The sequence below is a fragment of the Miscanthus floridulus genome, chromosome 6 (genome assembly GCF_019320115.1).
Source record: "Miscanthus floridulus cultivar M001 chromosome 6, ASM1932011v1, whole genome shotgun sequence".
In the NCBI taxonomy this organism is placed as follows: domain Eukaryota; kingdom Viridiplantae; phylum Streptophyta; class Magnoliopsida; order Poales; family Poaceae; genus Miscanthus; species Miscanthus floridulus.
The window spans coordinates 29,687,360-29,713,806 of NC_089585.1; the positions used below are offsets into that span (position 1 = coordinate 29,687,360).

The 26,447-nt window shown below is 45.1% G+C and overlaps 3 protein-coding genes and 2 pseudogenes across 3 annotated transcripts; 2 read left to right on the forward strand and 3 right to left on the reverse strand.

Moving 5' to 3' along the window:
* The first annotated feature begins 1,284 nt into the window (after positions 1 to 1,284).
* On the forward strand, positions 1,285 to 2,777 carry LOC136457984 (geranylgeranyl pyrophosphate synthase 7, chloroplastic-like). The gene has a single exon (XM_066458000.1). It carries the CDS (start codon positions 1,326 to 1,328, stop codon positions 2,448 to 2,450), a length of 1,125 nt encoding a protein of 374 aa, XP_066314097.1. The 5' UTR covers positions 1,285 to 1,325; the 3' UTR covers positions 2,451 to 2,777.
* A 483-nt stretch (positions 2,778 to 3,260) lies between these two features.
* Positions 3,261 to 4,071, reverse strand: LOC136460421 (uncharacterized; annotated as a pseudogene).
* Positions 4,072 to 4,594: 523 nt separating this feature from the next.
* On the reverse strand, positions 4,595 to 6,221 carry LOC136460422 (uncharacterized). The gene is made up of 5 exons (XM_066460123.1): positions 6,123 to 6,221; positions 5,715 to 6,059; positions 5,501 to 5,591; positions 4,779 to 5,332; positions 4,595 to 4,702 (listed from the first exon to the last, which is right to left on the reverse strand). Exons 1-5 carry the CDS (start codon positions 6,219 to 6,221, stop codon positions 4,595 to 4,597), a joined length of 1,197 nt encoding a protein of 398 aa, XP_066316220.1.
* Positions 6,222 to 6,793: 572 nt separating this feature from the next.
* LOC136460423 (uncharacterized) lies at positions 6,794 to 10,299 on the reverse strand (annotated as a pseudogene).
* Positions 10,300 to 14,237: 3,938 nt separating this feature from the next.
* LOC136457985 (uncharacterized) lies at positions 14,238 to 15,200 on the forward strand. Its single transcript, XM_066458001.1, has one exon. The coding sequence runs from the start codon at positions 14,439 to 14,441 to the stop codon at positions 15,081 to 15,083; it is 645 nt and encodes a 214-aa protein (XP_066314098.1). The 5' UTR covers positions 14,238 to 14,438; the 3' UTR covers positions 15,084 to 15,200.
* Positions 15,201 to 26,447: the final 11,247 nt, after the last annotated feature.

The window sequence follows — 26,447 nt, forward strand, 5'->3', positions numbered from 1 at the left end:
AGAGGTGGCTCTATCAAAATCTATCTTTAAAAATAGTTTTTGAGTTGGCCCAACTCTAAAATTTAATTGATAGAGATGCCCGCTGTTTTTTAAGATGACTAGGCTTTTCAGATGCTTTTAGAAAATGGAGATATCTTTAGAGGCGGCTGGGAATTTCAGCTGTCTCTAATAGTTTTTTAGAAGTAGATGATGGAACCAGATGGAACACAAGCAAGATATTAATTGGGCTTGACCCACCTATATTTTAATTAAATTCTAAGTCCCATAGTAAATGTTACTTGCTACAAAGAATTGATCCCGTATGAAAAAAAATAATTGAAGGTTGAATCAACTTTTTTTTGTGGGAAAAGGTTGAATGAACTTAAATAGGTAGTTATTGTCTATATCTATCATGAGGTTAGAAAAGGTGGAAGGTAAGCCACATGTATGTGTGCCATGTTGCAGCAAACATAGATTTAGGTTCGACTGACTAGGCTATGTTATGAGTTATGCAATGTCAATAAGGTTTTTTTCAACTCCAAACCAAGTGAAAAATAGTGAGAATAGAAGAAGAGTGATGCCGCCGCAAGCAGCTAGGAGAGGGTAGGCAAAAAAAGATGAAATGTTATTCTTTAATATTATATATATATATATATATATATATATATATATATATATATATATATATATATATATATATATATATATATAGGGAGAGGCTATTCAGTAGCCGGCTACAAAATAAGTTATTCTGTAGCCACCTCCATTTACTATAATTTTATATACTAATTTACCATAATATAAATACATGTTTACGATAGTTGGGTTACTATAACACATGGGGATATTTACCATAACGTTATATTAAACCACTTAGTAAGGAGTTACTATAATCTCATAAAATAACATAGTAATTATCGTAACTCAAAGTGGCTACAGAATAAGTTATTCTGTAGCCAGCTACAGGATAGTAGTTCTATATATATATATATATATATATATATATATATATATATATATATATATATTTATATATATATATATATATAAGCGAGAGATAGCGAGAACGGAAGAAGAGTGAAGTGATGCCGCATGTAGTTAGGAGAAGGTGGAAAAAGGATGAAATTTTGACTCTTCAATATTAAATATAGCTATAGATGTAGATATGTATTAAAATTAGTATTCAGGATAATGAGCCATTTCATGTCCAGTATGTTCGATTTGCAAAAGAAAGAAAAAAGTTCTCTATTTAAAGTGCTCACTCATCCCCGAAGGTTAACTACCCCCAAACCTTTTCTCCTTTGTTTCCAATTTTCCATACCCGCGCAAAAACACAGCAAGGCTCCATGAACAAGTTGGCATCCTGCTTCCTCCGGCACGGAGCACCATCCGCCCAAAGCTTCGAGTCCTACCATGTTCAGAGATCCCCTTCGCTGCACTCGCTTCAGAGACGATCCGTTTCCATGCCCCGAAGCCGCACTGCGGACCATGCTGCCACAGCCGCCAAAACCACCATCAGCCCCCATGCCAACACGCAAGGCGCCGACGTCACCGTCGTCAGTGGCACCAGCTTCGATTTCGAGCGGTACCTGTCGGACAAAGCCAGGGCCGTGCACGACGCGCTGGACCTTGCCCTGCAGGGCCTGCCGTGTCCCGAGGTTCTGAGCGAGTCCATGCGCTACTCCGTCCTCGCCGGCGGCAAGCGCCTCCGCCCCGCGCTGGCGATCGCCGCGTGCGAGCTCGTGGGCGGGCCCGCGGCCGCGGTCGTCCCGGTGGCCTGCGCCGTCGAGATGATCCACACCGCGTCGCTCATCCACGACGACATGCCGTGCATGGACGACGACGCGCTCCGCCGCGGCCACCCCTCCAACCACGTCGCGTTCGGCGAGCCCACGGCGCTGCTTGCGGGCGACGCGCTCCTGGCGCTTGCGTTCGAGCACGTCGCCCGCGGCAGCGCGGGCGCCGGCGTCCCCGCGGACCGCGCGCTTCGAGCCGTCCTGGAGCTCGGGAGCGCAGCTGGCGTGGGCGGCATCGCCGCGGGGCAGGCCGCCGACATGGCGAGCGAGGGAGCCCCCTCCGGTTCCGTGAGCCTGGCCGCGCTGGAGTACATTCACGTGCACAAGACGGCGAGGCTCGTGGAGGCCGCGGCGGTGTCGGGCGCCGTCGTCGGCGGCGCGGACGACGGCGAGGTCGAGCGCGTCCGTCGGTACGCGCACTTCTTGGGGCTCCTCCTCCAGGTGGTGGACGACGTGCTGGACGTGACGGCCACATCGGAGCAGCTGGGGAAGACGGCGGGCAAGGACGCGGCCTCCGGCAAGACCACGTACCCGCGGCTGATGGGCTTGGAGGGGGCGCGCGCATACATGGGCGAGCTCCTGGCGAAGGCCGATGCGGAGCTCGACGGGTTCGACGCCGCGCGCGCGGCGCCGCTGCGGCACCTCGCGCGGTTCATGGCGTACAGACAGCACTGACTGACGACGATTTGGGGGACCGGCCGGCTCATCGGGAACACCTGAAACTGATGCGCTGACTAGTTGGAGCTGCACACATCTCATGATCGAGCGATTACTTTTTTTTTTTTTTTGAGAAACTCTCCCCATTGTGTTCAAGTGTTATGGGTTACAGCTCAATCTTTAGTTAGAAGGGTAGGCATGTTTGGTTTCTAGCTCCACCTTTCTGGTGTTTGTAACTCTTATTCTAGCCTCAAAACTTCTTCCTCTGGCCTTTACCTCCCTGCTGCCCATACCGTCGCCTGTGAGATTTTTGACAACGTTTGCATAATCGCATGCCAGCCTGAACCTCCGGATGAGAGGTGACTCGCTAAAGCCAGTCCTTCTCATATGCAAGAGATTCAACAATCTCAGCTTCAGTTACCCTTTCAACACAAATATTGATGCTCCCAAGAACGTCCTGCCTGCATCTTGTGCAACCGCCACCGTGCTCGAGTTCTTTGAGGTTGCGGCATCAACATTAATTTTTGCATCATTAAATGTTCGTGTTTTGCAACGGGTACACATAATATCACAATAACATATGTATGAACGCGTGTTATACTGTATCTAAAATAGATAGTGCAATCGTAATGCTTTACAAGTTGCAATACACGATCATTCATCTTAATCATAACAAGTTTGTGTTTTACAATATATGTTTTACAATATATTGTACAATTAAGAATCTCAATGTTTCGACCAAGAGAACGTGCTTTGCACGAACACCAAGCTACAACCGGTCACCAATCAAAGATAATCCAGAAGATTTTTAAGTCCAAAATGCGGCATCTAACTTCTTGTAGCTGAAACATGTAGATAGTTGAAGTTGTAGTTAGAAGTATCCTGCACATAAGTTGTTTGTTAATTTTTAAAGTTAAAGTACTATTGATATATCTTGAAAAAATACGTATCGGCGTGTAATGCATTATCTCTTTCATAGAGTTAGAACATCTTTATATACAATATTCTTTATGAATATATCATTTGTCGGTCTCTTCTTCCCCTTTCCTTTCCCTTTTCCATTGTTCACGTCCTTCTCGGCAGCCGCCACAGCCAAGATCCTAATGTTCGATCTTCTTGTAGCTCTTGATAGCGCCACATACAATTGGCCATGCGAGAACACTGGTTCCGGCAAGTATACCCCGATGTTAGGGATAGTCTGCCCCTGTGCCTTGTTAACGGTCATTGCGAAGCTGAGCCGAATAAGGAACTGCTTTCGCTTAAATTGAAAAGGGAACATCTCATCGTCCGACGGACATAAGGGTATTCGAGGCAGAAAAACCCGCTTTCCAGTGTGTTGTCCCAACATAATTTCTGCGTCTATAGTATTCTTTTGAAACCCCCGTATGATAAGCCTCGTACCATTACAAAGTCCGTTCGCAGGGTCAATGTTCCTAAGCAATATGACCGAACAACCAATCTTTAGCTTCAACACATGTGGAGGTAGACCATTGGGTGTCAAAGTGTTAAGGAATTCCTTAGGGTACTAGTTGTGCGGATCGTCCACCGCACAGTCAAAGCTATGGTACACCATCTCATCCCCGTGAAAATGACCTATCATCTTCATATTAATCATATCAACCCATTCGTTCCGCATAGATAATATCGCTCGAGAGGTGATATAATCTTTGCTTGACATATTTGCATTGAGGTTAGGGAATATGCAATCAATTAGAGTATCAAGATCACTATCTTCCCCGGTGTGCGGAACACATATATCATGAGGAAGACGGATTTCATCATCAACAGACGCCTTCTCAGAACATCCACCGATGCGCAACAAGTATTCTGCAAACCACGGGTCGCTCTTTGCCCTCATGTTGCGCACCAGTTTTAGATGTCGCATGGAATCCCAAAGGTACGACATCCGCAGCAAGACACCAACTACCTGAGCCCTTGACCCTCTCCGAACAACGGAAAGAATATGTCTGAAATCTTCACCGAACACCACGGTCTTCCCCCCAAACGACAACTCTGGTCGGTCCATTATATCACGAAGGCTGTTGTCTAGTGCCTCAACACCTTGCCTCTTTATCATTGTCACCTCGTCCCAAATAATAAGGGATGCGGCCCGAAGCAGCTTAGCAGTACCACTCTGTTTTGTGAAGGTGCAAAAGGCCCCATTATCGATGGTGAGGGGAATCTTGAAGCGCGAGTGGACGGTTCTGCCACCAGGCATTATTGAGGCCGCAACACCAGATGTAACTGTTGCCACTGTAATCTTTTTCTAACTGTATATAGTAGCGAGAAGTGCTCTGTATAGATAAGTCTTTCCGGTCCTACCAGGACCATCCACAAAGAAGAGACCTTTCCGGTCCTGCCAGGACCATCCACAAAGAAGAGACCGTCGTCCTCAGTATCAATCGAGGACATGATCTCATCGTATGCAGCCCGCTGCTCCTTGTTAAGGGTGTCTGACAGAGCCACATCATCCTCGTTAACCTCAATGCTAGCCTCCTTAAAAATCTCTCTAGGAATATCATGAGAGGCATCATATGTGTCATCGATGTCAGGAAGTGGGTACATCATTATATCCTTCTGCATTGATTGTAACAATTTTTGAATATCCATGAGGACCATCTGCTCCACCATGAAGGTGGATTGATTATTGCGCCTGTAGTCCTCCAACATTGCCTCCTTGTGTTTCTCCCATAGTCCAAACACATCACTGGGCTCACAAAATACCAATATTGTTGCAAAGAGCCTTCGCATCGCATATGGCATCATCCACCCGATTGCCTCAGTGAGACTCTCATTCAGCGTGTTGTCCTGTTCGATTAAGCCCCTTCTTTCTGTAGCTTCACGGAAGGTCGGTAGGATTTTGCCATTCACGGTCCTTAGACACTCAAATGAGGTTGCACCTGCCACATGGTTCAGGAGAACCCTAAGATAGTAACGCTCTCCCTCGGCTGGATTGGCAGACACGATTCTTCCAATCTGACATATTGTATCACGACATACCCTATTTTGCCAAACTTTGCCCTGTGCTTGCCACATATAGAACTTGGGAAAGTCCCGATACAATATACCTCGAGCTGTTTCATATGTCCTATTCTTCTTGAAGTACGCTGTAAGCATTGACTTGTCAGCACCTGGACAATCAAGCACTCGTCGAATCCCCTGGCATCAATGAAATGACACAACGTGCATGTCTAGAAGATGTAGTTGTAAGGACAAAACAGAAGGGTACCTATCACTCAATTCAAACACGTATATCCTCCACAAGGCTTCTGGGGGGGTTACCCATCTAGCATCTCTGTACTGCTTGATCTCATCAACGTTCCCTTCACTATCCTCCTTGTTAGTCTCTCTCATAGCCACAGACGCCCGGTCATGACCCTTGTAAATGTACTTAAACAGATACTTGACTGCCTTGATGCTCCCACATGCCTCAACATTTATGTGGCAGTTGAATAGATGGAGGAGATATGGGTTGTAAGGCATGACCCATCTGTTGTCAAGCTCGTGTCCACGAACTTTTTCTTTTTGGCCATCTTCACGCCATTTGTAAACTGGATATGAATCCTTGCCTTGTACTGTAACATCATAGAAAGGTCTAGGGTAGCGGTTCTTGTAGGAATCATGACCCTTTGTGCATGGACAATCGTTATTAAGAAGTCCGCAAGGGCCATGCATCATATGTTTGGTAACCATCTTGTACAGGATTAGGTACTTCTTCTTGTTCGGGAGCTCAGCTGAGATGAGGCAATCATACTGCTCTGGACATGTGATCTTGTACTTCCTATCCATGATTAGCAAAAAAATGTGCATGCGGCAGACCCCTCTTCTGGAACTCCACAACATAAACATGTGCTCGCACCTTTCCAAGGATATCCTTTTTTAGTAGTCTATCCTTTAGTTCTTGTAGTTTTGCTCTAAAGACCCGAACAATGAGATTTGGACGATCCTGTGGTGTCTGGCCAGGGTAGAGTTCACGCTTGATCTCATCCCAATTTGGGTTACATGTCATAGTTAGGAAGATGTCCGGTTTACCAAACCTCCGTACCAGAGCTATGGCGTCCATGTACCGACGCCTCATGTCACGTGGGCCTCCAATAAATGATGAAGGCGTCACTGTCCATTTCCCAACAACTTCTGCTCTACCTTCACTGGCATGTAGGATATCAACCAATCCTTGGTAGAGGTCGGCCCTAATATCATCTTGATGGTTGCGTATATAATCTAATCGAGAACTCTCGATGTTGATGTACGTGTCGACTGTAAACTGCTAGAATAGACGCTTGTCGTACAGTATGGGGTTAAATATTCCTAGACGCATCTGAAACTTATAGCAGTAGTAGTCACACACATACACGCATAGTCTACCAGGGGAGTCTACAAAAAAATAGCCATGAATTAGAGTTGTTTGTAGAATAACCACTGAGGTACATGTATGCGAAGTATTTAAATAAGAAGAATAACAAACCTATTTCCTTCTTATGACCCACTACGAGCCTTCTAAAGGGCACGATACTCGATGACTTCTTCCATACTAACTCTTTCTTCGGAATATCCATGTGCCACCCAAGCTCACCCTTAGGGAAGAATAGAGGGTATGAAAGAGCATCGTAACATCCATGATATGAGCGGATGCCATGTCTGCTTCTATCTTTCCCATGCAGGACAACACTATTCTGGAACTGACCAAGGAGTTCACTTCCCTCGATCCAAACGGCAGCCACCTCTGAAGCTGACGGCACATTGTATGTTCTCTGGTCCAGCCTCTGGTCAAGGTTTAGTGTGACATGATAGTCCTCGAGGTGGTCAGCCTAGCCCAAACTCCTAAGTTGTTGTGAGTATGGGTTGTCACGAAGGATGGCCACAAGCTTCTCAATGACTTCCTTTTCTTTTTGGCACTTCTCTTCACAACATCGTCGATAGTGGTGCTCAAGGCTTGTATCATCATCATAGAAGTAAAGCTCAAGATGTCTTGGCTCCTTACCATCTTCTTTGCCAAATGACCTTATGTTATGATAGATCTGGTCGTGTGCACAGAAGGTGTATATGCCATAGTTTTTCATGCTTGCAGTAGCACTATCGAGGCGACAATATAGAGAAGTGAAAGAAAAATGGCCATTGAAAAACCTAATGTTGTTACGAAAGTGCCTAGCATCTACGTCGTTACTTGACCAAAGCCTCATAAGCTCATCAGGTATGTTCGGTTCATTGAGCTCGATCTTTCCGTTGCAACAACAGAACCCAGGTGGTTCATGTTCAAACCTTTTCGCATCGCAGTGCTCGCAATTTGCAACAGGTTTTAACATATGGGTATCTATAGGCATGTTACTATACACCTTATCGTATCAGTCAGGTACTTTAGGGACAGAAGTTGTGTATTCCTCAAGGTCATTGTCTTGGACATCATCATCATCTTTCTCTTCTGAAATAACATTTAAGTCGTAATAGTTTAGATAAAGTAGTGGAAGATTTGATTTATATTCGGTCTTTCATACAAATACCTTGCTCGGCAAATAGGTATCCCTCATCCTCTTCATCATGCTCGTCGTCATCCTCTTCAAATATATCTCCCTCATCATCATCTATGGCCATCAAAGATACGTGAGTTAGTAGAACTATGGGTAAAAATAAACAAAGGAGTTCAAATAGTTTATAGAATGTTACAAAATAGTGTAAATTATCACTGTCATCAAATAGTGGTGTCATCGGTGCATCTGATGCAGGCTGAGGGCTAGGTCATGTCCTTTCTGATAATCATGTAATGACCATGGTTGAGTTATGAATAATATGGTATACAATATAGGTCACCTAAATGGGGTCATGAGGCATTAGTATTTACCGTTGTTGGTCAGGACTGATTGAGGCAAGGGTGTGTTATCATTCGGGTATTCTTTAGCCATGCATTCACAATCATCAAACAGTGGTGCCGTCGGTGTGGATGATGTAGCCTGAATTTTGGGTCCTACCCTTTCTGTTAATCACGGAATTACCATGGATCGGTTAGGTATAATATGGTATATAGGTTCCCTAAATGGGATAATGAGGCATCAGTATATACCGTTGTTGGTCATGACTGATTGAGTCAAGGGTGTGTTAGCACCCACTCGGTCTTCAGCCATGCAGTCACCATCTTTATTAGATGCCCTTGTGTTCAAGCCAATGCGACACTCAAACATCGTGTTACGACGCGTTAACAACGCATGCATTTGTCCAGATGGAACATGTGATCTTTGTGTCATATGGCCAGACAGCAACTCATCGCATCCTTCATCATCGGTCTCCTCATAAGGTGGAGGAATATAAAGAGGTGTTGCACTGAACTCTAAGATAACCCAATCACTGGATTTTGTCATAGTTCCATGATTTCCATATGGGCCTGCAGTGGGCCACACAACCTCAGGAATATATAATGGGTTCTCCACGGCGATAGACTCTAGGTGCAGGGTGTGCTTCCGCACCTCTTTGAATTTTTTTCTTAGACAATTTTAATGCCTCCTTACGCTTGGGTTCAACATTGTGCAGCCTTTGACGCTCACGCCTTGCTTCCCTCTGTTCAGGCGTCATATTTTTGTACCATCCACTCTTGTCGTCACTTCTCGATGTACTTTTTGTACCAATAGTGCTCTCCTTCTCTATAGTTTTTATTTCTGGCTCATCTATCAGTGAAATCATATAAATACATTCATTAGCTAGATTGGGTCATATTTTTGCAATATCATTTTCAGATACCTAAAATATTTCAGCATCTTTAATTACATGATAATCGAGTGGACATGTTCTCATCAGCAATATTGTTGGTATAATAGGAATCATTCCTATGGAGCCAATCATCTGTTTCACCAGGATCAACATTTTTCCTTATTTGATGCAGCGTCATCATCTACAAAATTTTAGACATTACATATATATGTAAGAAAAAATAAATGTCAATTCATCACTACATGACAATATTAATATGTTCGGATGCATTACAACTGGTAGTTCCAATAACATGTTGCTTTTTTCTTTGGTGATAGGCTTCACGATGCCTCTTATTAATCGCATCCTTTTGTTGTTGCCATCGAGCTCTATCCCTTTCCCTCTTACGTTCTTTAGCATCGACTGCATTGCATTTTGAATTAATATAAGTTCACATACACATAGTACATGCCATGTAATATTTGATACAATGTTATATTACCTTCTTTGGAGCTGTTAGTCTTGTCTCCCAATGGTGCACGAGAATTATTATCGATGTATGAATCTATAATAGAATAATGCAATTAGCACTTAAAGGCTATAATGAAAATCAGTATTGAAATCAAGTGAACTTGTGTTCAACACTTTTGCAACAATTGGATTAGTGTGTGAATAAAACAGGAAGGTTAGATGCAAAATAAAACCATGTTGCAAGGCAGCACTTCTCTATTAATATTTTTCCTGTTAGAAAGAAAGATTTTGGCACACCCAGTTCCAACCTATGAGTACAAGAACATAGGAAGAATTTCAAAGAGAAGAGATTCAGGATAAGAGTCATTCCTTGCTTCTAATCACACCTAGTTTCAACAATACTGTAAGCATGATGTTTGCAACAATACTCATCACTGTTACATGAGTTTTCAAAAAGCATGAGCAAGTATAATACAACAAAAGTTTTGATGTAAAATCGAAACAACATAGTTTGTACTGCAACAACCGTGTTTATTGTAACTATCTATTCTACCATGCCTTGTTTGTGATACACTTAAGATAGTCTTTTGGTCCTACATGAAAGTTCCTCATACTGAAACCTAAGTCCGAGACAAACTTGAATTGTCAGACCATAAACCTTATAGCTTTCAGCAAAAACTGAATGTCTGAAACCACCATTCAATAATGAAGCTATTGCCATTAGTAAATGCACAGCAGTAAGTTCTAAACACATCTTCAGTGGTAGAGGAACCTATGTGATGCTATTGTCAAATATTGTTCAGACAATCAAAGAGCTAGCTTGATAGGGGAGAGACATTTGAATGCAAGATCATGACATCATGAAATCAGGGCCAAATGTGGTTAATTGGCCTGTAAGTTATGACAATTATAGCTTCACTATAAAAACGGAGCAGTGTGAACCTGGTTTGCCGCTTCGTGCTCTGCCTGTTTGTCTGGACGAATCCAAAAACCTGAAACAAAGAATGCACCACTGAATAACCACTCAATAGCTTGGCGACGATGAACGACACACATCTAATGCAATGTATACATAGATACCCGCCCTATTACTTTGGGCTTGTTTGGCTTATAAGCCGTACTTTTTCAGCCAACGAACAATATTTTTCTCTCACACCAAATCAGTCAATAGTACTTTCAGCCATGGCTTATCAGCCAAACAAGCCCAAACAAATAGGTGACCATTTATATTTGAAAACCATCACTGAACAGTGAACTCTGAACTATTTATTCTCTTTTGTGTTGTTTTTTTTTGTAGGTTGCAACAAGCGCAAAATCTGTTTTCAGTTTTGCTTGAGAACAAGTAGCATTTGCTTTCAGTTTTTGCTATTGTAGGAATGTTACAGTTTTATACTATTTTTATAGTTTTAGTAGTTTTACTATTTAGCGAGTGCTGGTTTTAGAGTTTCCATATTCTATTTTTGCAGATTAGTAGTAGGTTCTGTACTTGTGCTGGCATTTGTTTTCAGAAATTTGTGATAACTGTCACTGGGAAATTATAGAATGTCTCTGAACAGATTTCCACTGAATTATGATGTTAATTTTCATGACAAGAAGATGAAAAGACCAATGAACAACCGACTCATAGAGACTTGCATGATCAAATTAGTTTGCATCCCATAATGCAAAAGTTAACAATAATTATCACAGCTCCATCAAACTGAAACAAAGAAACTTTGAGCGTAAAACCAAATTGAGTTTGTGACTATGAAACAATGGTGAGCGAAATTACCTGATCACAGGGATCGAACTGACTGCTTGGAACTAATGCCAGATGTTGTATAGGATGGCGCCACGATCGATCTGTTGCAGGCTCCGCGGACCGCGGGTGACGAGATCGGCAATCTATTGCAACGGACGTCGGAGCGGCGTCCTGATTCCACGTGCCTAGTGTGTGACAGCGGCGGTGGAGACTTGAGTGCCTGGCATGTGCCAACACAAATGAAATCAGAGCTGAAGCAGAGAAACCCTGAAACAGAAATGTCAAACAGCTTCAGGTGAGATGGTGAAGGTATTGCACTTAACTGGCAATTAAATGAATCCTCCATTCTACTATGAAAAATTACAATAATGCAGGACAACAGGACTGGTCTTAAGGAATTCTGAAAGGCCTATAATGACAGGTTACAATAATGCAGGGCCTAAGATGGACATTAAATTGCATTGGTAAACTGATTTTGAGACCATTAGAATATCAGGTCACCTGTGTAATTTTTGGTGTGCTACTTAATCTCCATCAAAATCTCATTATCTAATATAGCCAAGAAGCATGAAAGGCTCGCCACAACATAGCAGCACGCCCATCACTTCATGTTGCGTGCTCTTACAGTCCAATTAAGCAGCAGCACAAATTGAGTAATCTAATATGGGGATCAGATTAGAGACACTTCCGAATTTCTAAACAGTGACAAAAAATATGCAATCCTCCTTTTTTGGAGCAAGTTAGGCATCTATCGATATAAGGACTTCTAGTTTAATCGTGGCATAACACAACATAATACACAAATTTAGGGATACATAAAGGCAAAGCTGAAATCAAAGATTGCGAGCATGTGTCTTGGTAATGCAGATCAACATGCGTCCTGCAGGATGCATGAAGGATGCACATTGTATCATGCATGCTAATGATTTTGCTACTACAGATCAATATGAAACATTTTCGTGATGAGAGGTAGAACACAAGCAGTCTTTGATGGATTACCTGACTGACACACAACGATCGGTAACCGTCCCTAAGCAGTGCAAGCCTAAAATGATGCAAGCCTTTTTCTCATTGTCTAAAACTATGAAACATACTATCTGCAGCTAGATCAAACTGATGATAATTGTGTGCTTCATCTAACTGAATGGCAAATGAATCAATCTGCTGATATTCAAAATCAAACAAAGAACCAGATCTGCATCCGCCATTGCTCACCGTGTAGACAGCTAGATGCAGGACTGAGGAGGGGAGCTGCGGTCGCTGCCGAGGTACGCGACCTCGGCGTGGCGGTGTCCGGCGAAGACGAGGCACGGCGATGTTAGGAGGTTGAAGGAGCGGGGCTGCTCACGGTCGCGGATCTGCAACGGGTGCTCGGCGGGGTCGGAGCAGGGCAGGGGCGGGGTGAGGTGCTGGTGCAGGCGCTGATGATGGTTGCGAGGCGGCGGCGACACCTCCACGTCTCGCTGGCCCGGCGCTGGAAGTGGGCGGAAGGCACCGGCGTGGGTTGTCTTCTACAAAAACCGGCGGTAGCGACACCTCCAAGTCTCGCTGGCCCGACGCCGGAAGTGGGCAGAAGGTGGTGGCGTGGGTTGTCTTCTAGAATACCGGCGTGCCACCAGGTCCGTGAGTCCTTGAAGCTTCCCAGTTCCGACGGGCTGAGGGAAACGCAGCACGGGCCTGCCTTGCTGAGTGCTGATCCCGTTAAGGGTGCGGAAAGATCAAAGCGAGCGCAGGAAGCGTAGTCGCGGGTGATTTCCTTTTCCTCCAGGGCTGCGGTAATTGTGCGGTGATTGAACGATCCAATTTGCTGCCTGGGTAGGATATTGGAGATTGAAATGGTGATTGTTCGCCGGGTCCACTGCACCAGCGGGCGAGCGAAGCCGCGAGCGGTTTTTCGCACGTCGGTGGCAAGCGAAGCTGCAAGCGTTTTTTCGCACGCCTGTCAATGATTCTCTTATGAATATTTTAGTTGTAGAGATAACCCGGTAGAGGTGGGATCCACATCCACCTCAGACCCTAAGGTTTTACTGACTGCAAGTTACTCGGGCTCGGTAACATCATCTCCGGCTCTAGTACGAAGCGCTCCACAAAACAGTGCGTGCACAGCGGGCTTTGAAAGATATTCTCGTGGAGGGCCTTTCTACGAGCATGCCAAATCGCCCATAGTCTCACCACAAACATGATGACCTCTTCATTTGCTAGTTCCTTCATCACATCGGTAATCCAACCTCGGGCGTCATCATCCGGATTATGACCCAGCATGTTCTAGGACCCAAGTGCATCTCGACATATTCCAGTCAAGTAGAGAGTGCCTCCATGGCCCATGGGTCCACGATTACTTGTCCCGGCCTGGCGGCCTAAAAGGCTTTATGGGCTGTCAAGTGGAGTGACACTGCAGTTTGCAAGTTGCAACCCAATTCATGGGCCGTATACGGCCCGTTAAGGACCTGAGGACGGGCTAACTTTCTCCCCACTAGCCTGTATGCGGTTGTTAGCAGTGCCCCGATACAACTCCCCCAATAATCCAATAAGGTGGTATTGGGATAATTTAATATCACTTTCTAGATTTATTAATGGCTGAAAAGTGGTAGTTGGAATGGTTCCTATTGTATTGGGAGAGTTGTATCTCTCCCTTTCTTTGAAGGGAGATGAGGAAAATATTGGTGGCCACTAAAAAAGAAGAGGTATTGGAGAACTGCTGCAGCAAGAAAAAAAACATAACTGTCCACGATATGACAGTTTTATGGGGGATAGGGAGAGGTATTGGAAACTGCTGGATACTTCCCTTGTACTCCTATATATCATTAATAAATGTAATCCTAAAAAAATGTAAATAAATAATAATAATAACACGAGTAAAAAGCGATTGTGTTGTGCTATAACACACACGAGCACCATTCACAAGATTCTTTGTCCAGTGCGGAATGCCGATCGCCCACCCCCATCCTCCATCCGCAAAAGCGAGGCGATTACGCCATGCACGAGACGACATGTCACATTTGTGTGCACCGCGGGAATATGTTCTCTCCTCCATAAACCAACCATGCGCCCACGGCTAGCGTAACTCGCCGCACCATCACTTCGCTTACAAACTCTTCTTCATCAAGCACAGCACAGCCATGGCCGCTCGCAGACTCGCCGCCGCCAGCTGCCACGCTCTGCGCAGAGCGGTCCACGACAGCCTCCGCGCCGTTGAGCAGCAGCTGCGGGCGTGCCACCGTTCCCTCGCCGGCGCGTCCTCTTCGACGTCGCCCGTGGCCGCGCTCGGCGCGCTCATGCTCCTCTGCGTCGCCGCGGCGGCGTTCCCGCGAGCCACGGCCTTCTTCCTGCCGCTGGTGGCCTCCACGTCCCTCTGCTGTGCGGCGGCGTGCCTGTTCGCCGCGGCGGAGCGGGGCGCGGCCAAGGAGGCCGCCGTGGAGGTCGTGCTCGTGGGCGGCGAAGGGAAGGCCGAGGCCGGGCTGCTGCAGGTGATCGGCGAGGCCAACGCCAGCGCCTACGTCGACGGCGTCCAGGTGGGATGCTTCGTGCGCAGGTCCGCGAAGCTGGGCGTGGACGAGGACGGCGAGGAGGTCGTCTTCGCCGGCACGCTGGCGCCCTGCGCGGCGGGCTTCGGCGTCGGCGCCGATGCCGGCGGCGGGCAGCGGCGCGGCGCGCTGGAGGAGGAGCTCGCGGCGCTGCGGGTGGACAGGCTGGCCGAGGGCGTCTGGGACAGCTACTTCGGCGGGTGGTCCAGGTGGCACCACATCGACGCCGCAGTCTCCTGAAGCTGAAGCACTTGATTGATGACTCTGGTTTCATCATTAGGACCGTTTGAAACAGAGTTCTATGGTACTGTTCTTATGTGAAATTCACGAATTGCAAATACAAAAATTTGACCTAAATTTGTGTTCGTATGATCGATGCGTTGAGTTTGGAGATCTTCGTTGAGCCACTAACAATTCGTTGCGAAATAATGCACATGATGGTGATGTGGTTAAGTAGGGTGGTTGGCTTTTCTAGTTGATGGTGTTTTGCGGACCCCCACAATCTAGTGTAATCAAGTTTGTTGGCCAGTTCTTGTCATGGATGATGATCAAAACAGAGCGTTGAGCCGACCGGCTGCCGGTTCCCCCAGCTTGGTGGTGGTCTCATGACTTTCAAATGCCTGTTCAAAGTACTACAATGTAGTACTACTTTTTATCTTCAAATTTTCACATTTTTTAATTGCTTTTATTTTTCGAACTTGGAGCTTTCCAAACTCCCTCGAATGTCATAGAATATATAAGCCCATCTAGTTTTGTCTCGAGTCAAATATTTTTAACTTTGACCTTGTGAATATTTAAAATTTATTGATCAACAGACAACAAGCACATAATAACACTACTAAATTTCTCATGGAAAGTAATTTCATAAGGTATAACCGTTTTCACTAAAGATAATGTATTTTTATTCGATATAGCTAGTCAAATATTCAAATTTTTAGGTCCGTTTGGTGCCACTTTGGCTCCGGCACAAGCCGGCAGCTCTGGTGCCGGAGCCAAAGGACCTACACTAAACACGTGTGAGAGGGGAGGCGCTTCTGCGTGCCACATAGAGTAGACAGCCGTTTTGGACGCTAAGGCGTGAAAACAGGCGGTCTAGCTTCGGCCGTGAAAACAGGCTCCGCCCGAAGGGTTCCAGCTTCGGCTGTAGAGCACGCGCAACAAAAACGCGTGTGAGAGGAGAGGCGCTTTTGCGAGCCACACAGAAGAGACGCCGACGTATGGACACTGAGCCGTGACAACAGGCTCCGCCCGAAGGGCTCCAGCTTTGGGCCGCAGAGCACAGGCAGCAGAGGACCACCACCAAACGCGACCTTATGTGGAGTTATATTTGATATCAAAAGAAGTAGCATAATGTGGCATTATTACTCACTGGCTAACTTATTTATTAAGATATTTAGCAGCACATTAGGAACTAACTCGCCCAAACAAGAGAAGTGGTTTCTTCTATTGACAAAGTATATAGGTGGTTTGTCATTTCATGTTAAGGGGCACAAAAAAAAAAGACAACCAACTTTGAATTAAAGATGAGTCGAACCTAGATAGTTGGGATAGACAATCACACTTTTCCTCCCCTACCAGTTGAGCTAGGTTAATTCCTTTGCCTTGCCTACTGAATATTAGATAAAAACCCTATTGAAAAAGGTATTTTAGTGGCAATGGCAACGTCTTGTTAAAGCGGGACAGGGGACACGGAGAACACCAACGGTAGGGACATCTCTGGAGATCGACTCGCAACGGGTTCGGGCCTGTTCGCTTGTCTGAATTCTGGAGGAATTTGGATGATTTGGAGGAATGCTGGAGGAATTTATGAGAGAAAAACAATGTTCCAGATAAAAAAAAATAAACGAATCAAGCCGAGTTTAAAGGCATGTGAACAGGGCCTTCGGACTCATATAAAATAATACCATGCATCTGGTTCCAGTGCGAGCTAGTATCGGATTCGTAGGCATCTATCTGTCTTTTTTGCTGAAAAAGACTGGCATGCTTTACTCGACGACCGTGGAGTAGCAGTAGCTTGACGTAACGATGAAGCCCCTACCGCGCCATCAGTGCGCTTATTCTTGAGCAATCAGCACAGAAAAACGCTTGTACAACTCAAAACCCCTGGCGAATGAAAACAGTACGAGTATCATCATTGTGAAAAAAGGACAGCTTTACCCTGACGCTGCTTTCTTGGGCTCACCTGGTTTGCATGACGCCTTGACTGCTTGCCTCCGGCCGCCGGCAGCCGAGCGCGCGAGAGCCACTGCCCACTGGTTTGGCTACGTTCCGTGCGCTGGCCGCCGGGCTGACCGTGACATGGCGGACAGTGGGGAGCAGTGCTGTGTGTGTCCGTGTGTGTGTGTGGTGTGTGTGTTGGACAGAGGCCGTCGGGCCGGGGATTGGACCAGACCTTGACTTAGACCACACTAATAGGCAGGCCAAGCCCACGAGAGGTCCTGTGTCGTGAGAGGGACTGAGGAGGTGATCTGGGCCTCGTCAGGATAATAGCCCACTTGTAGATTGTTGGTCCACTCTCCACTTCAGCTAAGCCTGGGCATTCGGTTCGGTTCCTCGGTTATTGATTAAATTCGGTTTCTAAAAAAATAAGAACCGATCGATTCCAAAAACTTTTGGTTTTCGGTTATTTCGGTTCGGTTTCGGTTCTAACTGAACTAACTGAATTTTTACAGCAGAGGTTAATACAACAACAAAAAAAAGTTTAGGTTTTAAAGCAAATTTAAGCAACACTACCTCTATTTCAGAAGATAATAATTGATAAGGGAACAATAGCAATATCGTAACACAAATATAAAGAAATTCAATACGAGACATCACAAATAAATCGAACATAGTATTATAAAATATAAGTAACTGAATTACAATTTATGTATTTCGGTTAATTTAGTTATCTGAGAATAGGAACTGAAATTTGCACGATTATTTCGGTTCCTCGCAATCTGGAACCGAATAAGGAACCGATTATTTCAGTTCCGGTTATTTCGGTTTGGTTTTCGGTTAAAAATGCCCAGGTTTAACTCCAGCCTCTGCTGCCTCGTCGACCCAACGACGCAGTCTCATCGCACTACCCTGGTTCCCAATGCCACCTAGTGCAGTTGGCTTCGCATAACACTTGACACATGCATCTGAAACACTTACAAAAAAAACACCTAAAACACTTAAAAACAATTGCAAACATATGCAACATACTAAAAAAACACTTGCAACATATGTGTGAAACACATATGCAATATCCAGATAAACACACTTGCAACATACGTCTGAAAAAATAGATGAAACATTTGGAACAGACGTTTGCAATATACGTGTACAATCATCACAATATATGCAACATCCCGATCTACTTTTACAACATTCATACGAAACACTTGCAACATACATCTGAAACACTTACATACGCTTGCAACATTCGGTTTCAGCGCAACATCTCCTTGTTGCTTGGGAGAATGGAGGCTCGTCAGCGTGTTAAGTTCACTGGTGTAGAGAAGAGAAACCTTGCATCGATCGCGCCGGTCACGTGGAATGCCTCCCATAGCACTGTGGCCGCGTCGCCCGAAACGAGGGCGTGTGAAGAGATCCCGTCTGATTCCGATGTCGGCACCTGCGGGAAGTTGAAGCACTTTCGCGGGGGCAAGGAGAGGTCGGGCACGCAGAGGGAGGCCTCGAGGAACTCTGTGAGGACGCGCTCGTCGGCGGTGACAGGCCGCGGGGCCCTGGACATCGCTTTCATGCTTGAGATGACAGGGTGGGTGGGAGGGGATAGGGAGACCTTCGAACAGGGATGACTTGTGCTCTGCTCAGTCTGCTGGGTTGGTGGTGCCTTGCCCGTTGCTACCTCTGCTGTGCTCGACTGGCATGAGATCCGTGGTTGCGTGGGGGTTATTTAGGCTGACGTCGTGGCCCACGAATTGGAGCGTCCGGACGGGTGGACGCCCTTTTCCAACCATCACCTTTCGCCAGGCTCCATCCGTCTCATCTTCTTCGGGATTCGACTCCAGACGGATGTTGGCATCGCATCTCCCAGTTACAATAGTCAAATTGGCAAGTTAGGCAGGAGGAGGACGGTGTCCACCGGCAGAGCAGCACGGGAAGGAGCAGGCGCACCGCCATCAGCCCAGGGTGTCGGCATGAGTAACTGTCGGTTCCGCCGGCACTCCAGTGGATGCATACAGTCTGAACAGTATTCCTAACAAAATGCATTTATGTGAGCTTTTCTTGGCAAGCACTGGGATATCTCCATTGTCCAGGGGTTTTCTTCTCCCTTCCTCTCTTAATTTCTCCCTTCTTTTTTGGAATAATATAATTTCTCCCTTGTCTTCTTCGTTCTTCCACAACAATGGACGAGGGACTAAGGGAGGGCTTCATTGTGCACCATTGGATCCTGCCTCTGCTTATCTTGTATTATTAGTATTCATCCTCATCTGTTTATATCAATTTATCTTTTGTTGTTAGGAGTACGCAGCTGCCAACTTAATTACACCAGTTGAGGTGGATGATTAATAGAAATCGATTACGTTCAGTTCTTGTGTTCTGATGTAATCCCACGTCGAACGCAGAAGTGCGTGACACATGTGGATTTAGTGACTGATGTTATTGTATTCGGCAGGTCTGACTCTGATCTGAAACCTGCCCATGTTTATATCGATTCATTTGACCTGGTCGTTGGCTTTTGGTTCAGACTTTTACATACTCTTGCTGTTAACCACCAACTGGGGAAGAGAACGAACACAGACGACGACGATGTGTTGTATTAAATCTTGACTAGTAAACTAGTCTAATCAATGGAGAAATTTGTGGAAGTTTATAATTGACTATTTATGTTTGTCTATATCTATATCGGCGTGGCTAGCGTCCGGCCCCCGTTTGGACGCAACTCCAACGCCTGCACCCACGTCGCATCTCGGATGTCCCCACGCTCGCTTCAGATCCCCGCTAGTAATCGCGTTCGGCCACCAGCGACCCATCCCGCGCCAGCAACCGCGTCCGGCCATCCGCGACCTATCCTGCGCCTCGATCCCATCCCGGTTGCGCAACGGTGTCAAGCCCGCCACTCTCCTCCTCTGCCATGCTACGCTCCTCCCCTCGTTGTAGCGCCATCCCATGCCACGCCCCCGTACTCCGTCGCGCTCTGTCTCGGTTGCGCTCCTTCCCCTGTCCTAAAGTCTCATCTCTGCAACATCTGTCCGACTGTTGCAACATATGCAATATACTCTTGAGACATACCTATATAGTAATTGCAACATCCAGATGAAATACATAAAACATGCGTATGAAAACAGCTAAAATATTTGGAACATACATTTGCAACATACGTCTGAAACAGCTGAACACGTGGAATATACACTTGAAACATGCGTGTGTATCCATTGCAATATATGCAACACCAGATCCTTTTGCAACATTCAGATGAAACACATAAAACATATAGATGAAACACATAAAACATACATTTGAAACGCGTGAAAGATACGGTTGCAAAAAGCTCGCCGACGCATAGCTCAACGACGACATGGAGTTCGATGCCCTAAAGTGGCATGGAGGTCGTCGGTGCGAAGCTCATCGGTGGCACGAGCCTCGGCAGTGGCCACAACAAGCGGATGGGCGTGCGTCCGCGGTGGTCGGCGCTAGTCCAGGTGGAAGGCGCGATTCCAAGCACGAGGCGCGGTGGAGGCGGCGAATCCGCGTCGGCGTGGCGCGCGAAGAGCGAGGTGGGCGACGGGAGGGAACAAGTGTCGCGGGTGGAGCGAGCGGCGCGAGCGGGAGCAGCAAGGCGGAGTGGGGTGCGTGGCATCCGAACTGGCTCGGTCTAAGCATTAGCATATCTATATTAACGCACATATTGATTTGTGCTATATCAAAGTTGCATTATCCTTTTTTTTTTGAAGGAATTGCATTATCCTTTTTACATCTTGAGTGATGTTTTCACGCATGTCTCGTGCATCAGACTTGTGCTTTTGGACTTAAATGTATATAACTCTGATCAGTATTTAGAGAAAGTTGGGAAAGGGAAATACTCCCTCCATTCCGAATTATATAAGTCATTCCAACTTTCTCTGAGAGTCAAAGCATCTCAAGTTTGACCAAAATTATAGAGAAAATTACAAAGATTTATGACATCAAATAGGTATAATATGAAAATATAATTAATGAAGAATCTAGTGATACTTATTTGGTATCATTACTTTCAAAAAAATACTTATTTATATCATTAATATTATTATTAATGATAATAGTAATATGAACATGATAGCATTCTTTCTTCTTGTTTAAACACCTATCTTTAAACACCTTGCATTTCACATGTATTAAGTGTTGTCTCCCGTCACTTATTAGTACTACACCAGCAATTGTTAATTTGGATTTTCGGATATCTATCAATCTAATATGTATGTCAATCTGCACATGGTTTCATGATTAACATTCTGTACTTACGACGATAGTTGGCAACGGATCGGATTGCTTAAACCAAGTCGTACTTGGAGAATAAGTTGTGAGCTCGAAGCCGCGCGTTATCCGCGCGAGCACATGCTCTCACCTAACTGGCTGCATGGTGCGGAAAGAAATTTTTGTGGCGCGCATGCATGGTGGCCGGCTAATTTATTTGCCGACGGTTTCGGATGGCACCATCAGGTACAGCTCCTTAAATCATGCCACAACTTTGATTCAGCGCTTTGTCTGCATCCATCCTGCTGCAAAAAGTCCACCAGTTTTAGATTACAGAGGCACGAAGATTTGAAGGTTGTGCCATGAGGGCATGAAGCTTGTTTGAGGACATTACTCTTCCGAATACAAGGCGTGGAGGCGGAGGCGACCAGCTTTGGTGTCGAAGTCATGCCGGAGGCCTTGTTCGGATTTGAGAAGTTGTCCCGCCTAAAAACAACAATTGAGATGCATACAGACTCCATTTTTTTTTGGGTTAATTGGATTTTTTTTTGGGTTAATTGGATTCATGCCATTATAATTTTCGATGTTTGGAAAAACGCCATTACTATTCATTTATTTCGAAGCATGTCATTATAATTCTTCGTTTCCCACAAAAATGCCACTGAATATGTATGGATCAGCTGCAGGCGTATACGAAGACATATACTTCATCTCCTCTGTCACTGACACGCGGACCCCACATGTCATCTCCTTCTTCCTCCTCTCCTCATCTCTCTCCGGCTCTCTCTCCCTCTATCCCGACGCGGCCACGACGAGCATTGCCGGCGGCGGCGGCGGCTGCGGGCTTGCGGGCGAGCCGACGAGCCGCTGTCGTGACCTGCGCGCCGCGGGCGAGTAGCCAGCGACGAGAGCGCCACAGCCACGCACCTCGACACGCCGCCCCACCGCCGTGCCCCCAGACCCGCCGCACGTGCGCGCCCTAGCCTACCGTGCGGACTCTCCCTCGCCGCCGGCCGCGCGGCACGCCACCACGCCCCAAGACGAAGACCTGAGGCAGCGTGAGGCGCCGCGAGGACGCGAGGCGCGGGAGAAGCTGATGAGGACATGACACCCATGCATATGACCATGTTTGGCTCATGATATGGAGGGGTAGAAAGCCAGCAAGGATGTCCAAGTCAAGAAGGAGGTCCGAGACTAATTCGGTTCGAATCCCCGAGGTGGAGGCCTAAAGCAACTAAAGTTCGAGTCTGCCTCAACCTCCAGGACCAGTCTGCCTTAAACTAGTCACCCAGGACGCATCCGGACTCTGTTTTCGATGATCCACATATGGTTGGAAAGATAATTTTATAAGAAAGCCAATCCAAGTGGTCTCACATCAAAAAACCTTCGGAATCAACGGGAATCGTTAAAACAAGTCAGCATCTAGAATCTGTCAGGGTGCTGCGACACCGTCTTTTGGTCCGTTGGATCGTGTATCGTGTTTGGGCCCATTAGGGGGCGCGTCCAGGGGGTGACGCCCAAGACTCTATAAATAGCAGCCGTCGCTCTCCTTAGGGTTTGGGTTTTGTTTAGTTCTTGATTTTCTTGTGAAACAAATATCGTTTTGTTGCAACTGTGCCTCCAAGGCTGCTTGCTATGAACCAGGACCCCAGTTCTTAATCTTATTCGCCCGTGGCGATTAGTTCTTTCGAATAAATACTTGAACTCCTTCTCATTATCATAAGCCTCATATTTATTTGCAATTTCAGATTGCGTTTATCCCGTTTTTGCTTGTGTTCTCGATTCGCTTACAGGAAAGCCTTCTCGGCGAGGTCAATCGCGTTCACGTGGTTGATAACCAACGGAACAGTGGTGTAACGGTTGCGGGGGTCCGAATCAGTCTTGGTTTGAAGCCTAGATCGTGAACGTCGAGTCTCCACCAATCGACGCTATCATACCTTTCGGAAGATCGGGCTTTGTCTACATCAAGTGGTATCAGAGACCTTGTTACCCGTTAGGTATAACTTTGTTTTTTCCTGTTTAGATTGTTACTGTTTTTGCATTACCAATCGTCCACAAAAAGCCAAAAAAATATACACCGCCATATATTCCTCGTCCTATAGCCTCGTTGTGCCTTTGCATTTTTTTAATTTCAGTTTGCTTTATTGAACTGTCGTCCCTCGCCGCGTCTTAGTGTTCATTGTGTTCTGATCTTGTTCTTGGTCTAGTGTCAAGTCTTGTCTTTCAGTGTGGTGATAGTTTGTTCCTTTTCGCCAAATCTTGCATCCCTATTGGTTGTTACGTGAGCAAATTGAGGGAAAAGAATAAGTCAAGTTGAGAGAGACATATAGTACAAAGCTTTATCCTGATCCTTATTTCCACGTTTAAAAAGGATATTTCACCTGATCTTCACGGTTGTAGCTGGTGGATTATTCTTGTACATAGTTAGAAAGAAAGGAAAGCATTAATCGACAGTTATAGTTTCCTTTGGAAATAATATGCACACAAGATTTCCTACTGTTAGTTAGTTGTGATCCTTGTTGGGCATCTCTTTGGTTTTTCCTTACGCTAATCCAACAGGAAAGTTCCTGTCAGGGTGTCCACGTCTAGGCAGTCCTACTGCTGATATTGCTTTGCTGGCCGAGAGTTAGATCATGCTACAGTGCAGCTTCTTGATATTTTTATTTACAATTATTTTTGCAGCACTTTTTTGAGTAAAAAAAAGAGTTAAAGGCAAGGAGGTGCAAAAACCAGAAGAAGAAAAAAAGCCGCACCTAAAAAAAGAGAGAAAAAAAAATAAAGAAGGCAAGAAAAAGAAAGTGAAAAAAAGTTCAGAAGTGCTTGCATCCTTTTGAGTCCTTGTGCTGAGTTGTATTGTATTGCTTGCTTAAACTAGGTCCAGAACGAGTTTAGGACAGCGACATAGACTAGCTTGGGACTACTTTTCAATCTTGTAATTTCTGAATTAAATTATTGATATTCCTTGCTACTATATTGTGTCTGTCCAAGCTCCACTTCCTTCTAATCAAGTACATGTTCGCCTTGCAACTGTTACATTCAAGCTACAACGGTATCATAGTCACCTATCGATTGCACCGCCTGTTGCTTTGGTAATAACACTTGTAAGACCGTGGTAAGACACTTGAGAGTTGAGTGCCTTGTTTTTCTTGTCCACAACCTAAGTAGTTGATAGGGATAATACTTTTGTGTTGTCTTTTGTTGTCTTCTAACAATGACAGGTTGTTCGTATCCATCAACTTATGATGGTATAGGTGCTGATGAGTACATAGAGTAGGAAATTGCCATAGATAACATATTTGCTACTCGCTTTATGTGTCCAAGGAGGAAGATAAAAAATGCAGCTAGTGTTTTGCGAAATTCTGCTTTATCTTGCTGGGAGTCTTTAGATCCTTTTGATAAACCTCAAACTTGGAATGATATGAATCTTCTTATGCGAGAAACCTTTGTTAATCCACCTCCTGTTTTGACTTCATATGCTGAGGTGCACCATTTAGAGGAAGAGTCTGTTGTTATTCATCTTGCTATGACTAACCTTCTGCAAGATAATGTACATAAGCGAGAGGATGACATTAAAGAAAATAAGGAGTTCACAACCTCATATGCAAATTTAGAACCATCACTTTACAATGCACCTATTATTCCTATTGAGAACACAGGTAATGGCCATGGTGCTACACTCATGGAAGATGAGAATTGTTTTAATGTACTAAATTTTTTCACAAACCATGCTATCATAGAGCAATTGTTAGTGAAACCCTCTCTTAATTTATCTCTATCCCATGATAATTTGCTTGAAGTTCCTTGTGATAAAGATGAATTGGTTGATGATGCTTCAGTTTTACATATTTTGGAACCAGTCACTTGTGCTGAAAATAAACATATTATTCATATTGCTACTAAAACTGATGAGTTCAAACTGTTGTCTTCTTTACATACTTTGAGTTACATTGAATTTGATGTTTTGTGTAACCTAGATTGTTTGGAGGAGAGCCTTTTTAAATATGCTGATTTGCCTTGGTTTTCTAAACACACATATCATGTTATTGGCAAATATAACAAGGAACAATATATGATACATCAAGTATACATTCGTAGTAATATGAATTTTCCTTTTATTGTACAAGATTATGATCGTTTAGAGGGCAAACATAATAATACAAATATTTTCTCATATTCCTCAAAGAAACAAGTTCACTTCCAAGAAGAGGAGCATTGTTGGTTGCTACCTATGTCTGCTAGACCAGCTATTTCTATATTATCTTTGGTTAGTTCTAATCTTTTGCAGGATAGTGTTGACATACATCATGTGCATTCGGATCATGGAGTCTACATGCTTGCTAAAATTTTTATGCGAGATGACATGCTAGAAACTTGGAAATATGGTCACATTCCTTCTCATAATTATTTCAGTTTCCTTTGTCAACCCCATTCTCCTTTATGTTGTGCAGGATCAGTTTCAAGCACAATCGACGCCAAGGACGACTTTTCGTCAAGAAGGGAAGGATGATGAGGACATGACACCCATGCATATGACCATGTTTGGCGCATGGTTTGGAGGGGTAGGAGGCTAGCAAGGGTGTCCAAGTCAAGAAGGAGGTCCGAGGCTAATTTGGTTCGAATTCCCGAGGTGGAGGCTCAAAGCAACTCAAGTTCGAGTCTACCTCGGCCTCCAGGATTAGTCTGCCTTAAACTGGTTACCCAGGACGTATCCGGACTCCGTTTTCGACGATCCATATATGATTGGAAAGATAATTTGATAAGGAAGCCAATCCAATTGGTCTCAGGTCAAAAGACCTTCGGAATCAATAGGAATCATCGAAACAAGTCAGCATCCAGAATCTGCCAGGGTGCTACGACATTGTCTTTTGGTCCGTTGGATCGTGTATCGTGTTTGGGCCCATTAGGGGCGCGTCTAGGGGGGTGATGCCCAAGAATCTATAAATAGCAGCCGTCGCTCTGCTTTGGGTTTGGGTTTTGTTTAGTTTTTGATTTCCTTGTGAAACAGACCTCGTTTTGCTGTAACTATGCCGCCAAGGCTGCTTGCTGTGAACCAGGGCCCTAGTTCTTGATCTTATTTGCCTGTGGCGATTAGTCCTTTCGAATAAAGACTTGAACTCCTTCTCATTATCATAAGCCTCATATTTATTTGTAATTTTAGATTGTGTTTATCCCGTTCTTGCTTGTGTTCTCGATTCACTTGCAGGAAAGCCTTCTCGGCGA

Coding starts and splice junctions, on each gene's coding strand:
- LOC136457984 (XM_066458000.1), top strand. CDS start 1,326: ATGAACAAGTTGGCATCCTGCTTCCTCCGGCACGGAGCACCATCCGCC.
- LOC136460422 (XM_066460123.1), bottom strand. CDS start 6,221: ATGGATAGGAAGTACAAGATCACATGTCCAGAGCAGTATGATTGCCTC. Junction 5,592..5,714: donor AGTACAGAGATGCTAGATGG/GTAACCCCCCCA, acceptor CATTGATGCCAG/GGGATTCGACGAGTGCTTGA. Junction 4,703..4,778: donor GTCCTGGCAGGACCGGAAAG/GTCTCTTCTTTG, acceptor TACTATATACAG/TTAGAAAAAGATTACAGTGG.
- LOC136457985 (XM_066458001.1), top strand. CDS start 14,439: ATGGCCGCTCGCAGACTCGCCGCCGCCAGCTGCCACGCTCTGCGCAGA.